Source organism: Arvicola amphibius, chromosome 2 (assembly GCF_903992535.2).
Source record: "Arvicola amphibius chromosome 2, mArvAmp1.2, whole genome shotgun sequence".
NCBI classification, from domain to species: Eukaryota; Metazoa; Chordata; class Mammalia; order Rodentia; family Cricetidae; genus Arvicola; species Arvicola amphibius.
In genome coordinates, this window is record NC_052048.2 from 14,016,573 (window position 1) to 14,032,343 (window position 15,771).

Sequence of the window (15,771 nt, forward strand, 5' to 3'; positions counted from 1 at the left end):
ACAATATACAGAATGATTATTTCACAGCAGGAATGTGTGGTAGTTTGCTCCCCCATTGCTGTGATAAAATGCTGATTTAGGAAGAAAAGAGTTTATTTCAGGTTTTAATCCATCATTTAAGGAAGTCAGGGAAGGAACCCAGAGGCAAAGAACTGAATCATAGACCACGGAGGAACATTACTTTCTGGCTTGCTTCCAGGCTCATGTTCTATTACCATACTTTTCTTTCTTCCTTTCTTTCTTTCTTTCTTTCTTTTTCTTTTCTTTTTTTTTTTTTTTTCTTTCTTTTTTTTTTTTTTTTTTTTTTTTTTTTTTTTTTTTTTTTTTTTTTTTTTTTTGAGACAGGGTTTCTCTGTAGCTTTGGAGCCTGTCCTGGAACTAGCTCTTGCAGACAAGGCTAACCTCAAACTCACAGAGATCCACCTGCCTCTGCCTCCCGAGTTCTGGGATTAAAGGCATGAGCCACCACTGCCCAGCCTGTTACCATTCTTATATACCCCAGGTCTACCCTGCTCAGGGATGGTACTGACCACAGGACTGGGCCTGCTACATCAATTAGTAATCAGACAAATGTACCCACAAACATGCCTATAGTCCAGTTTGATGGAGGCTGTTCCTCAATTGCTTCTCCCTAGATGTGTTGACAACTAAGATTAGCCATCACAGGGGGTGTGGCTGAGGCTAGCCTGTTGGGGCAGTTGGACCCATGAGTTTTGCCCTATTAATTCTAGTTACAATTTTGAACCAATATCCTTGAATCTTTTAACCTAGAAGAGTTTGCTGTCACTAGTCTCCTAGATGTTTAAAACCTCTACAATTTAAATGTGTCAAATGAACCACAACTTACATCAACAGAGCTCAGCTAGGGATAGTGTTTCATCTAGGGGAACACTGGACAGAATCTGGGGGCATTTTCAATGATCATATTTGAGGCCTCAGAGTGTACAGTACACGTACACACACACACACACACACACACGCACGCATGCACGCACACACATACCAAGGAAATAACTGGGCCAGAATTTCAACAGTGCTGATGTTGAGAAAGTCTAATCCACTTAATTTGCTTATAGGAATAATCACTTCCTCAACTAGAATGGGATTCTGTAGAGACATCTGTCATATAGGGACCTATCCTGGAAAACTGAAGTCAGTAAATACTCAGCTATCAAATCATCAGGTGGGTGAGGCCAGCTCCCATTAGGCGTCTTCTCTGAACAGTTGGCTCCTTGGATCAGGAAGGTCAGTAAGGTCACAGAGGCTGGGATATGGAGACATGCCTAGAATATTTGGAATGATACAACTTCATCGGGCATGCACCACAGGACCCAAAGGTTCAGTCTGCCTTCATTTTAATTTTCTGTACAGTGCCTACAATGCCCTCAGCTTCTCCCCCTCCCCCCATTAAATGAATATCAGCAAACACAACTGTGATTTGTATTCCATACTTTATATATGTCATTTCTATTACAAGTAATTTCTTCCACCGCTAGCAAAGGTATTCCTTATCAGGATTATTCCTTTAGTATTTATTTATTTACCTGATGTTTTGGGGGTTTTTTTGATTTATGTTTTGTTTTGGTTTATGTTTTGTTTTGTTTTTTCTTTGGGAGACAACCTCATTCTATACCCCAGGTTGACCTCAGACTTTCAACAATCCTCCCGTTTTTGCAACGTTGGGGTTACAAACCTCGCAGTTTTTTTTTTTTTTCTTTTTAGAGCCTGTCCTGGAACTAGCTCTTGTAGACCAGGCTGGCCTCGAACTCACAGAGATCCGCCTGCCTCTGCCTCCCGAGTGCTGGGATTAAAGGCGTGCGCCACCACCGCCCGGCCAACCTCGCAGTTTTTAACTGTCTTAACTGGGTCCAGGACCAAAACCTGCGCTTGGTCAGCATGAAGTCTGTTGCCTACTTCACAATGTCACCTAGGGCACCCTGGACCAACTCACAATGTTGCTTTCAGTGAGCCCTGCCCAGAAATGGGGTCTCGACAGAGGATCAGGGGTAGATGGGCTTTGAGCCCAGTGTGAATCAGCTCCGGCCAATGAAGCCAAAGCCCGGAGGTGTGGAACTCCTGAGGTTAGACAGGCTGGCGCTAGAGGCCCTGGTTCCTGACGGATGAGAACCCCCGAGAAGACAGAAAGCCACAGAATCCGATCTGCATGTAGGCAGAGGCATGAGACCCAAAGCTGCCTGGGGTACCTCATCTCCTGCCACAGGGGCCAAGGCTACCTTGAATTGATTTCTTAGCCCTGAGTCCCAGCCTGCAGGAGGCGGCCAGAAGCCACGCAGTCCCTGAACTTCCCAAAAGCGCTGCTCTCCCGGCCCGGCCCACAGGTGACTAGAGGGTCAGACCAGACGTTAAGGATCCGCCTATCCCAGCCTGGGGCTCAGAAGGGCCAAGGTTGGTTCCCAAGGCCACGTGAAGCGCCCAAACCGGCAAAACTAATGCCAGAAGAAAGTTAAGATCGCCCAGGCCTCTGCAACAAACGTCCTTCTGCCACCCCCAAGTGCGGCTCTTGCAACAGCTGTCACCGCCGGCGCCAGTAGGACCTAATCCAGCCCAGCAGAGGTCACAGCGGAGGAGCGATGTCCCACCGCAGTTCTGGCAGGAGCCTCGGGCCGCCAGCGCCGCAGCTGCTGCTGCTGTCCTTGCTGCTGCAGCTTCCCTGGGCAGCCGCCCTGCGCCAACATAAGCCACCAGGTGAGCAAAACTAGGGGCCGCGGATTGGGGGCGCCGCCCCGTAACCCCAGGGCGCCGCCCCGTACCCCCAGCGCGCGCCCGCGGCTGGCCAGAGTCCCAGCAAGTTTGCACCCAGGGGCGTCTTGGGTCGCACTTCTTGGTGGGCAACCTGGCGAGTTGCGCTCCAGCCCTGCCGTAGATCAGCCAGCGGTGGCTTTTAAGGAGGGAACGAGGGGTCTGCCAACTTAAAAAAGTTTTGGCCTGAGTTCTTGGCACAGCCAGAGCAGATCCAAAGGGCTCCAATCAAAAAGGCATCTAAGTGTGTTTACCCAGATCGAACGGAGGTGTGATTTGAGGCCGGCCTGTGTTCAGATTCTAAACTCATACAAGCGACTTGGGCTTAAGAGAATTGATCGCAAACTGGTAATATGTGACAGGACAGAACAGAAAGGAGCGATGCTCTTTACTCCAAGAGGCCTCATAGACCAAAAGAGGGCGGGAAAAAAAATCTCCGTTCTACAGCCCAAAGAGCCGGGACTGGGAGGAAGTCGGGAATTTGCATAAAGATAAGACAGCTAGGTTGCCAGAGGGCCGTGGTGTAACCCTTCCTGTCAGTAAAGCAGGTCTCAACAGGCGGCCTTCCAATCTTATCCTTCCATTTGCAAGACCAGAAAGAATTGTGGGTTGTGCAGACTTGGGAGACTCCAAAAAGCCAAATTTGGAGAAGATGAATTCAATTTCAAAATCTTCTCCTCACTGACAAGCTGGGACTTGGGCAGGGTCCCCTTCTTCCCAAAGTCGCTCAGATTCTTGTTACCAGCCATCAACACAGACCTGCACCCTGGAGATTTTGAGGGGTTTGCTTTCAAAACCGACTCCAGCCATTCTTGTCCCGTATCTTTCCAGTAAGCGCGGCTCTGTGGCATCAAAGACAGTGGTCCAGAAGCACCTGGCGTCTCCCCTGAGTTAGCTGCACATTGTTTGGTCTCCCGGACCACCACACACAGACACACACACACACACACACACACACACACACACACACACACACACACACACAGTCTTGATAAATGGTCCTCACTGCGGACAGCAGTCCTGACAGGCCCCTCCACGTGCGTTTGAGGACAGTTAAGGATGCCTGCAGTGGCTATTTGAGATCATGTGATTTCCTTTGTTCCTCTGTATGGATCTGTTAACTTCAATGTTGATTCTGTACTGGAGGCTTCCTCAACCTACCCGCACACTACCTAAAATCTGAGTCGTAAAAAATCAGGGACTTTGCTCTCTCCCTGCGCTCCCCGAACTACCTAGCTCAGTACTGTGAGCTCAGTCAGCTTTTGTCCTAATGTTTCCTGGGGGGAGGTGAACTAATATGTATTCACCCCAGACAAGGCACCCCCTGAGCCATCCTGCTGGCCCACTTCTTATTTTTGAATTTGGATTTCTTTTTATTCTAGAAATTGGCAAATTTATTTTGCAGTCACCTCTTCATGCTGTTCCAATTACAGCACACAGGTGACAGTGTGACCTGTCTTGGAAGACTGAAAAGCCCATAAGTATTTTTAAGAACATCTTTGTCTGGTTTCACTGTGTGTGTGTGTGTGTTCAGTACTGGGCATTGAACCCCGGTCCCCATGAATGTTCAAACATTAACCTCTGTGATGGAGCAACCCCACCTCAACTCCTGTCATTCGAGAATAATCCTCCAGGCCAAGTCGGCTGGTCACTAGAGAGAGGTGGGGCAACTTCTCTGAGACTTAGAATATAGCATATTCCTTCTTAAAACTGGTTCCTCACCTGACTGTCGGCCTTCCAGGGCAAGACTCCAGAAGCCAGTATTTGCACATACCAGATGTGATCAGATCTCTGGGAGCCAGTTCACCCTGATACACACCCAAGTCTGTTCCCAGACTCTTGATTAAGTATTCATTAGAAATATAACTGTCGGGCTGACTGGGTGCTCCTGTAGCCTGCTTCAGCCATATTCTTCCTGCCACCAAGACACACGGTAGACATTACTGAGTTCGATGTCTGGGGGCCTGGCTCCTCTCCCCTCAGTAGAACCTGGAATCAGCCGGTGACAGCACCCATCCGGGTAGCACTTGTCTGGTTGAGCCATCTGACCAAATGGTGGGTATCAGCCTGGCCACATATCCAAGCCTCACGAATGTGCTTCTACTACCCAGGATGTCATTTTAGTCTCCTCGAGGTGTCATGGCTGACCACTGGTTGAGTCCAACCTCAATGGCTACTTTAACTCTGAATTCACTAGGTGGGTCTCATGGTTGTTCCACGGGTTTATTTTTAACACAGTTCTTTGTTACCTTTTATTCTTTTAAAGACAGGATATCATTGTGTAGCCCTGGCTAGCCTAGAACTCATTGCGTAGACCAGGCTGACCCAGGACTCAGATTTACCTGCCTCTGCCTCCCGAGTACTGGACTTAAAGTCATGAGCCACCACACTGATTGACACCACAAGGCTGACCTGCGTTTGATCCCTGGGACTTGCAAAGGGTGGAGGGAAGGAGATACCTGACTCCACTCTCCACAGAGCTGTCCTCTGACCTCTGCTAGGTGCTGGGACACACACCCTTGTTGACCTAAACACTGTTTCAATCGCTCCTGTGTGCTGTTTTAGCTTGAAAGGGTGACTAGTGAGTTATTGCTTCTTTGTACTAGGGCAAAAGAGGAACTTACTTAATATTGTTAAAAAAGAGATAGAGGTAGTGAAATTATGGGGAAATGTTTGTGCAAAACAAAACTTGTAACTCTGTGTCTGCGCTGCAGCAGATGCCACGGGACATGTGTCAATCTTCCTGGGGGGAAGTTGTGGAAGTCTTTTGATTGAGATTTGAAAACAGAATAAATAAATCCCCGAGAGAGACTGCCTGCTGTGAAAGGCCTCCATCAGCCTGGCAGGTGCTGCGGTGGGCCCAGCATGAAGGGCCCAGCTACCTAAGCATTAGTCTCTTTAAGATGCTCTGTAAACTCAAGTGACCAACATCCTAATTCATAATTTGAAATCGTGAATCAATATCCAGAGGCCAGTGAGATCGCACAATCAGAAAGGCTCACAGGGCACAAGGCTGACCTGAATTTGATCACTGGGACTTGCATAGGGTGGAGGAAGGGAGATACCTGACTCCACTCTCCACAGAGCTGTCCTCTGACCTCTGCTAGGTGCTGGGACACACACACTCACATACATTAGTGTACTGTGAATTCCATGCGCGTGTGTTCCCATGTGTGGTCTTCCAGTTTGGGATTTAGGTGGCCATGTAATCAAGAAAGAATTGCGGTAGACCCGAGGGAGTAGATGTGTTGGCAGATGAGACTCCCCTCCCATTCCCAAGGAGCTTGTGATGGAGATTATTAGACCAAACACACACAGATATGTCTCGTTAATGAGTGCTCTTGATGAGCCGTGACTCAGAGGGCCAAATCTGCCAGGCATGGTGACACACACCTTAGTCTAGAACTCGGAAGGCAGAGGAAAGAGGATCTCCATAAACTGAGGCCCGCCTGGGCTACACAACAAATCCCAGGCCAGCCAGGGTTCCATGGTGTGACACTTTCCCCAAAAGAGAGTGAGTGTGGAGTGTAGGTGGAGCTGGGGGCGGGGCGTGCCAAATCAGAATGAGGCCAAGTGGATGTTCAAGGGGGTAAAAAACGAGGGACCATTTGGGGCCTGAGAAAACTCCGGTCATTTCCTGCGTTCTTGTTTTGCTGTTCCCTAACTGCCCTTCAGGCCATCAGCCACTTGCACCAGCTTCCCCCAAGTCTGCCCTCCTGTGCCCCACAGTGTCTGGCTTTCCTTGTCAGAGCATCTCAGGCTGCAGACTTCAGCACAGGGGTTCCCACAAGCCTGCGTGGGAGCGCTTTAACCCAGGCAGGGCATCTTATGACTACATAGGAGAGGAGCAGGCAGAGAAATGTGCTCTTTTCTCTCTGTGTCTACATCTCTGTTGAGATTTCCCGCCTGGCTTTCCTCTGCTAAGCCACTGCTTTATTCATTAGCCAATAGGAGCAACACATATACAGAAGGCCTTCCCCCACACTTTTCCATCCACATTTGGTTTGTTTGTTTGTTTGTTTGTATGGGGATGGTATCTCACTATGGAGCTCAGGCTAACTTCAGATTCCCAGTGGTCCCCTGTCTCAGCATCCCAAGTGCTAGGGTTTCAGGAGTGAGCCACCATGACCTGCTCTTCCCCTCCCACCCTTACCTTACCTTAGCAGGGCCCAGGAAGATCAATCAGTCCACAGTTGGGCAGACTCATTGGCTTCCTCCATTTCTCCTGCTCTTCACCCTATTCCTTGGAGGAATTTGCTCAAACAGCCTTCCTCTGAGCCCACAGAGACGTAGGCTTTGATCTCTACAGAGACGCAAGCTGAACACAAACCGTTTTCTTGCCCGGACACTGCAAAACTCACAAAGCAGTTATTTCATTAGTAACTCTGATGAAGACTCAAAGCAAATGTACAAGTCAGAGAGCAGTTTCCTGGGGGCCCTTGTAGGAGGAGGAGGCATAAAGACTCACCACACAAGCTAGGCGCACGAGGTAGAGTAAGACAGTCTGAGGCACTTCAGTGAGTCTCAACCCAACCCGAACAGAATAAACCTCAACCTTATTATTTTATTTTCTCTCACGGAGCCCCCTGCTCAGTCTCTTCTCTTTCTCCCTGTCTCCCTCTAAAGGACTGATGCAGGCCAACACTGCCCTGTAGCGATATGATGTTCACCACAACAGCATTTCAATTAACCCAGATGCAGATCCAGCATGCTTCTTTTGAGGGTGTCGCTGGGAAACACGTTCATTCCCACAATTCTAAAGATGGCACTTAGCACTTGCCTCTTGGGCTGGATAGACGTAAGCAGAGTGGCTGAGCCATCCCTCGAGCCTCTTACGTTTGCAAACATAATTACTAGAGAGGTGTTAGGCCAGCCTCTATAAAGGAACTGATGCTTGAATAAACTTGCTTCTTATTAGAAGAATGAGCACAGAGCTGAGAACTGTATAGCTTGGAAGGAGGAGGCCAAAGGGTCAGGAGTTCAAGGTCGTCGATGGATTAGGAAGGCAGCCTGGGCTACATGAGACCACCTCAAAACACATAAGTAGGGCTGGCGACAGGCGACACAGCTCAGTAGTTGAGCGCACTAGTTCCTGCAAAGGACTAGGGTTTGATTCCCAGCACCCACGTGGAGGTTCATTACCGTCCCTAGCTGCAGTTGCAGGGACCCTAACATCTTCTTTTGACCTCCAAATGTACCAGGCACACACAGGCACCAGACATGCACTCATAAAAGAAATCTAAAAAACCTCACCAATGAGAATCCCCAAAGAAACGTCATTTTGTGGGGGATAGCAGCCCTTGGCAGAGGTGGGCAGATACGATCTTCGCCTGCAAAGAGCTGCTAAAAACGAGGTTAGGGTTAGAAGGATGTAGCATCTCTCCCACCAGTCAACCGTCTCCAACATCTGCCCCGGCATAGATACACTCTTCAACATGGATGATGAGTTAGCATGCTAAGGGGGTTGGAGAAAGATAGTCCAGACACCAGAAAACAAGAAGGAGTTGGTAGATATCATGGAACGAGTGAAGTTGTTAGCGGCAGATCAAAACCCTCAGGCTTAGAGTTAATCCTAAAGACATGTCCTGTGGGTAGTAAGCTGGCTTTGGTGACATCTTCCTAAGGATGGGTGGAGGTGTCTCCATGTGGAGAAGCTGGCTTTTGTGGTCAGGGATGCAGGTAGCTCCAGCAAGAGTGAACTGAACCCTCGAATGCTTCTCTTGCCTGCAACAGCCTCAGTGTGCAGAGAAGGGTTTGGGAGAAAGTTGCATTGGCTTGAGCTTAGAGGAGAGGGCAGGAAGGGAAGAGGCCTGCGGGCTCACTCGCCTTCCTCCTTTCTCTCATGGTTCCCCTTTGGTGGTCTCACCCAGCCTCAGTTTTTTGTGGTAAAGTCAGGCCTGGTTCCTCATTTCCAGGGGTGGGATAGTGGTGGTGGTGGTGGTGGTGGTGGTGGTGGTGTGTGTGTGTGTGTGTGTGTGTGTGTGTGTGTGTGTATCAGAGAGGGAGAGACATCAGGGAAGGGATCGACTATAGCTTCTGGAGTCAGGAAGAAACTTGGAGAACAGACTTTTATATTTGGAAGGAAACTTAGTAAGATGTGCACAGTTGTCGATTATGGCTGCTCAGCTTCAGTAACAGCTCATTGTTGCCGGGATTAGTGAGAGGGGTTTGTGTGTGTGTTTGTGTTTGTGTGCATGTGTGTGAGTGTGTGTATGTGTGTGTGTGCGTGCATGCGTGTGTGTGTGTGTGTGTGTGTGTACTATTGTTGTTGTTGTTGTTTTGAGACTGTTGTTTTGCTCTGTAGCCCTGACCAGCCAGGGACTAGAAGACTGGCCTCAAACCTGCAGTGATCCTCCTGCCTCTACCTCCTGATGCTGGAATTGCAATCATATGCAACCATGCAAGACCTGACAGGAATGTAATGCAAAACTTTGCTTCCATTTAACCCTTTGTAAAGGCCTTCTGCTTGGTTCTGACGACATATTTGCAATTCCAGCAAATAGGAGTCTGAGGCAGGAGGGTGGTGAGTTCTAGTCCAGCCTGAGATCCATACCGACTGTGTGCTGCAGGTAGTCAGTAACAACAAATATCCCTCCTCTCCAGGATATAACTATGGTCAGTCTCAGCCTGTGACCCTGTTCATCTTCCAGTTCAGTGTGCATGGTGATTCTTACAGAGTCTAGGATCCCAGTCAGGATGGTGCCACTGCAGTGGGTGGGTGGGTCTTCCCACATGATTCCAGATTCTGTCGAGTTGACAGCATTTACCACTACACAGATGGCCAGCACCCCATTAGACTCTCCTTCTGCTGCTGTTTCCTGAGCGCCAACAATGCGCCAGGGACTCTATCTGCTGGGAGAGAAACTGTTTCTGGATTTAAGGGGTTCGCCATGTAGGGTTAGGTGTAAAGGAGTGGGGACAGTGGCTCCCGTGAGGCGGGACAGTTTGCTGAGTCCCCACTGACCATTTCCAGAGGGTTAGGGTGATAGGAAGAGAGGGAATATCAGGAGGAAGAAATGCTATCTCACATCAGGAGAGCTGACCCAATTCCTGGCAGGGCAGAGAGCTGGATGCATGGGTACCAGAGTGATCGGCCTGGTGATGCTACAGCTAGACACTGGGACACGAAATGGATTGGGAGACCAAGAGGAGGGACTGAGGAATTGATTTTTAATTTATTTTTTAGTGTTTATTTTGGGATAGGATCTCACTAAGCGCTACTCAAACCTGAGATTTTTTTTTGTCTCAGTCTTCTAAATCCTGGGATGATGGGTCAGCATGGGTCACCATGCCTGACCATTCCTGGCTTAAAATGGGAATCTCTTTCCCTCCCCTCTCTCTCTCTCTCTGTCTCTGTCTCTCTCTCTCTCTCCACGCACGCACGCGTGTGTGTGTGTGCGCGCGGCCTGTGGTCAGACACAGATGTTCCTTGGGATGCTGTCTCTGCCATTTAGTTTTGAGACAGGTTTTATACTGGCCTGAGGCTAGACTAGCCTGCGAGCTATTGGGAGCCTGTGCTGGGATTACAAACACATGTCACCCACCACAGCTGGCTTTTACTACCGTGCCGGAGATCAGATTTGGGTCTTTATGCTTGCTTGGCAAATATTTACTGACTGAGCCATCCTCCCAGCCTGTAGGATAGAAATCTTTAAAAACAAACTCTGTGACATTGGTTGCACGGGAAGAAGGGCATGGGGTTTAGCTGAGTGGCATCCCTCACGGCTCCCGTTTCCTTCAGGAATCTACTATGCAACTGCATACTGGGTACCTCATTCGAAGTCAGTGGAAGTCAAGAACGTGCTGGACAAGAATGGAGATGCCTACGGCTTCTACAATGACTCCATTACAGTCACAGGCTGGGGCATCCTGGAAATCAGAGCTGGGTATAGCTCTCAGATGCTGACCAATGAAATCATCATGTTTCTGGCCGGCTACCTTGAGGGCTACCTCACGGCTCCGTAAGTACCCTATCTCTTTGCTTTGCCCAACAGTGGCTCCTGGACCCTGACGTGGTGTGTTAGGAGTGGAAGGTAGCTGGGGTGCACTTGCTAGGTTAACAGCACCCCACTTGTACTCATCATAATCATACCCGCCCAGAAGACACAAAGCACCCAGGTTGGGCACCCGCTCCTTTTCTTAACACTTCTTTCCTGAGATCTACTTTTTTTTGTTTTGTATTTTGAAACAGTTTCTCTGTGTAACAGCTCTGGCTGTCCTGGAGCTCACTTTGTAGACCAGGCTGACCTCGAATTCACAGAGATCCTCCTGCCTCTGCCTCCCAAGTGCTGGGATTAAAGGTGTGCGCCACCACCATTACATGCGTTGTATGCAGTGTATATACTTGTCCATATGAGTGTGTGCATTGTGTGTAGATGTTCCTGCACGTGTGCAGAGGCCAGAGGTTGGGGGCGTCTTCCTCGGTCACTCTCCACTTTAATGTTTTGGAGACCGGGGTTCTCACTGAGCCTGAGGCGCTTTGATTCAGCTAGACTGGACAGCCAGTGGGCACCAGACACAGCTGCTCCTGTCTCCTCCTCTCCGGCACTGGGGTTACACATGCTGGAACCCCAGCTTTTCATGTGGGTCCTCGGGGTCCTCATGTTTTTGTGGCAGGCACTTGGCCTGCACCATCTCCTCCACCACTAATTCTTCATTTCTAATGGAAGTATTTGGAAAGGTTAGGCCACCCTGCTAGTCATTTGCCTAGATTGGAAGGCGAATAGGATGTGGAGTAGCTTCCCAAGAGAGAGAAAGCAGGGAGGATTTTTTTTAAAGTAAAATATAAGGGGCTGACAAAGTGGTGCAGTGGGTAGAAGCAGTAGCCGCCAAGCCTAACAGCTTGAGTTCAGTCCCAGGGACCCACAGGATGAAACTCTCATAAACTGCCCTCTGGCTTCCTTACATATCCCATGGAACACTCACTTCCATACGCACACCATAAAAGAATGAAGGAATGAACTAATGAAAAGATAATGGAGATTAATACGTTTAAAAAATGTAAGAGCATTTATTTTCTACCATTTTGAAACAATACTTCCCGGTGGACAAAGAGGGTTTACATTGAAATTTTAATATACTGTGACTATTACTCCTAAGTTTATTCAATTTCGGTGTCCTTGCTTTGTCTTATAAAAAATGACAAGGATATAGTTGATAATTTAATCACCACATTTAAGCTTTTCTGGAGTTTGTAGCAGGGTGTCATGTATCCCAGGCTGGTCTTGAACTCATTATGAAGTTGAGGATGACCTTAAACTTCTGATCCTCCTGTCTCCACCTCCCTGAGATTATAAGCATGGGCCACCGTGCCCGGTTTCCTGCTCTGCTGGGATCCTAACCAGGACTTCTGTCACTCTACCAACACCAAGTTACAAACTGACCTGTGTCCCCAGTCCAGTTTGTTTGCTTCAAATGGGGTGTCATTCTGTCTCACTCTGTAACCATGACTGGCCTAGTGCCCTGGTTGTTTTTGTGTATCAGCTTGACATAAGCTAAAGTCATCTGTAAGCAGAGACCACTTGTTCATTTCCTGGCCACCCAGACCTGAATAATCACACAGAAACTATATTAATTTGAACACTGTTTGGCTAGTGTCTCGGGTATATTTCTAGATAGCTTATATCATAAATTAACCCATTTCTATTAATCTGTGTATCGCTACAAGGCTGTGGTCTACCAGTGAGGTTCTGGCATATTCAGGCATCTTTCTCCTTCGGCAGCTACATGACATCTCCCTGACTCTGCCTACTGTCTCTCTCTATCTCTTCCAGCCTGACCATATTCTGCTAAGCCACTGGCTGAAACAGCTTTACTATTAACCAATGGTAATAAAACATTCACAGCATACAGAGGGGAACCCCACATCAGTCAACAGTGAGGAAGGAGCCTCAGTTGAGGAAATGCCTCCATGAGATCCAGCTGTAAGGCATTTTCTCAACTAGTGATCAATGGGGAAGAGCCCAGCCCACGGTAGATGGTGCCATTCCTGCACTGGTGGTCCTGGGTTCTGTAGGAAGGCAGGTTGATCAAACCATAGGAAGCAAGTCAGTAAGCAGAGTCCGTAAGAGGCCTCCATGGCCTCTACATCAGCTCCTGCCTCCAGGAATCTGCCCTGGGTGCGTTCCTGTCCTGACTTCCTTCAGTGATGAACAGCAATGTGGAAGTGTAAGCTGAAGAAACCCTTTCCTCCCCAACTTGCTTTTTGGTCCTGGTGTTTTGTCGCAGAATAGAAACCCTAACTAAGACTCCTGGGATTCATTAAGCAACCCAGGCTGGTCTCAGAGATGCAGTGGTCCTCCTGCCTCAACCCCCTGAGTGCTGAAGAATTGCTTTACAGAGAAACCTCTGGAGGGAGCAAAGTTGCATCTCGTTTGATCACATCGCATTTGATATAAAACTCCAACTCAGCTAGCTTCTTCTATCCCCTGTGACCTAGTGAAGTATAGGTTAATCTAACCTTATTGGGGGCTATGAGACTCTCACTGAGGTGTTAAATGTGGACCCTAATCCTGTTCTGAGCTTCTGAAATGATTATCGGTCATGGACGCCAGCTCCTGCTTCATTATCTAGACGTAAGTGCGCCGTACATGTGCAGTCCCTGTGGAGACGGGAGGACAGCATCAAGAGCCCCTAGGACTGGAATTACCATGTGCATGCTGGGAACTGAACCCAGGACCGCTGTGCTCTTAACCACTGAGCCATCTCCCCGATCCATCAAAAATATTTTTTTAAAATTTTTTTCATCAAAAATATTTTAAAAACACGCTTAAAGCTATGTTATACATGCAAAGCCAGCTTGGCCCTCCCTGAGCTCTCCTGCCATTCCTTCTCCACTGAGCTGCGGCTGTGTTGTTTAACTGGGCTGCAAGTTTGGAGAGACAATTCAGACCATAAGTGTTTGAATACAAACTGATGGGATGGAGTTGAAAATGACATATATGGGGGCACCAAGGGAAAGTGAGTTCAGAAGCAGCAGCTCAGCCTGGGTCTATGGAACACACATCCGTCTTGGAACTGAGCCACACTGCTGGAGAGAGCTCAAGGGTTTTGACAGGTTGCTGACTGGGGGGCGTAATATCATTCTCATGTTGCAATGTCTCAGGGCAGACACTTCGGAGGTGAGGTAGGGTGTGGGTTTTTAATGGTTTTCTTTATTTTCGTGTGTGTGTATGTATGTATGTATGCAAGTGCACACATGCGTGTGCTCATGAGCATTATGGCATGCATGTGGAGGCTGGAGGACAGTCTGCAATACTCAGTTCTTCTTTCTACCTCCTTCTACTTTGTGGGTCCTGGGGATCAAAGTCAGGTTGTCAGGCTAGCAAATGTCTCCAGCTGCTCAGCCATCTGACCAGCCCTGTACCTTCATTCTAGATTTAAAGCATTTATCTTTGAATAAACTTATTCCTTCCCTCACCCCAAATCCATTAAAAAACATATATGTAGTTAACATTACATTATATTTTCCCCCTTTGGGTTTTTTGTTTGTTTCTTTGTTTGGAGACAGCATCTCACTTTGGAGCTCTGGCTGTCCTAGAATTCACTCTGTAGACCAGGCTAGTCTTCTGCTCGCAGAGATCTGCCTGCCTCTGCCTCCCATGTGAATGCTGAGCTTAACGGCATGTACCACTGTGCCAGGCTGCCTAGTTTTCATTTTTAAAAAGCAACTATGATTCTGTAACTACAATTTGTTTTGTTTTTAGTTGGCTGGCTTTATTTTGTTTTTGAATAAAATCTTATGTTTTGTTTCTGTGGGGTTTGTTTAGCTTTGTCTTTGTTTGGTAGGTTTGGTTTTTTGTTTGTTTGTTTCTTTTGGTTTTGTTTTTGAGAAATGGTCTCACTATGTAGCCCTGGCTGTTTTGGAACTTGTCATGTAACCCAGGTTGGCCTCAAATGCACGGATATTCGTTTGCTTCTTCCTCCCAAGTGGGATGACCTGGGCGTCCAGTATCTGCAGCAGCTCTGCCGTCCTGTTTGCTGAAAGGCAGACACAGGCAGGAAACTCGGCATGACGGTGTGTTTAGATCACCTCTGGGCTCAGCACAGAGCTGCCCAGAGTTGGCTGCTTGCACGGCTACTGTGTGTGCTTCACACCCATGCTTGGCCAAGAGCTGGGGAACTGGTAGCAACCGTGTCCCTTTCTCTTCTGATGTGGCCCCAGAGATGGGTTTCTTACCCAGTCTGCTGTACAAGCTACCTGTTCAGGCATCGACTTGCTCAGCGGAGGAGCTAGGCTGACTCCCGGGATCACGGGTTCCAGCTGCTGGTGCACAGTGTGATGTCTCTACCGAATGGATTCCTGGGGACTCGATGCTGCCTCGCTCACTACTGCTAGCTGAAAATGTACTCACCGTCTAGGGTCAGTGTTATAATTTGAATGTGAAATTGCCCTCCCCACCCTGGCTGGTGGCCCTGTTTGGGGGAACTTGTGGAAACTTTTGGGCATGGAGCCTAGCTGGCAGGTACAAGCTTATAGAAGTCAAATTTAAGGGTTATAGGCCAGCTCCATCCATTTCCGGCTGGGCATCTCTGCTTCCTCACTCACCACAATCTGAAGATCCCAGCCACAGGCTCTTGCTGGCATGAAGTCCACCCCCTACACTGTGCTAGACTGCACCCTCAAACGATGGGTGAAAATAAATCCTCCTTCCTATGGAGTGCTGCCTTGGGGTACTCTGTCCTAGCGACAAGAGGAGTATCCAGCAGCCCACTCCACAGGGAGTAGGGCTTCTACTTCACTTTCTTTATCTTATGTAGCCTAGATTGGCCCATAACTCACTGTATAGCTAAGGATAACCTTAAACTCCTGATCCTCCTGCCTCTACCTCCCAGGTTCTGGGATTATAGGTCTGTGCCGTCATGTCTCAGCTGAATGCTGTCCTGTTTGTTTGTTTGGTGTGTGTGTGTGTGTGTGTGTGTTGTGTGCCATGTTTGTGTGTGACCCCAGAGGCCAGAAGAGGGCATCAGATCCCCCAGAACCGGGATTATAGGTGGTTGTGAGCCACCTGA

The 15,771-nt window shown here is 48.4% G+C and overlaps 1 protein-coding gene across 1 annotated transcript in view; it reads left to right on the forward strand.

Annotated features, from left to right (window-relative positions):
• Positions 1 to 2,132: 2,132 nt before the first annotated feature.
• The window catches only part of Plbd1 (phospholipase B domain containing 1), a 54,416-nt gene continuing 40,777 nt past the window's right edge, over positions 2,133 to 15,771 (forward strand). Inside the window, exons 1-2 of the mRNA XM_038320604.2 lie at positions 2,133 to 2,706; positions 10,502 to 10,721. Of these exons, the coding sequence (XP_038176532.1) occupies positions 2,592 to 2,706; positions 10,502 to 10,721 (335 nt within the window). The 5' untranslated portion in view covers positions 2,133 to 2,591. The remainder of the gene's footprint in view (positions 2,707 to 10,501; positions 10,722 to 15,771) is intronic.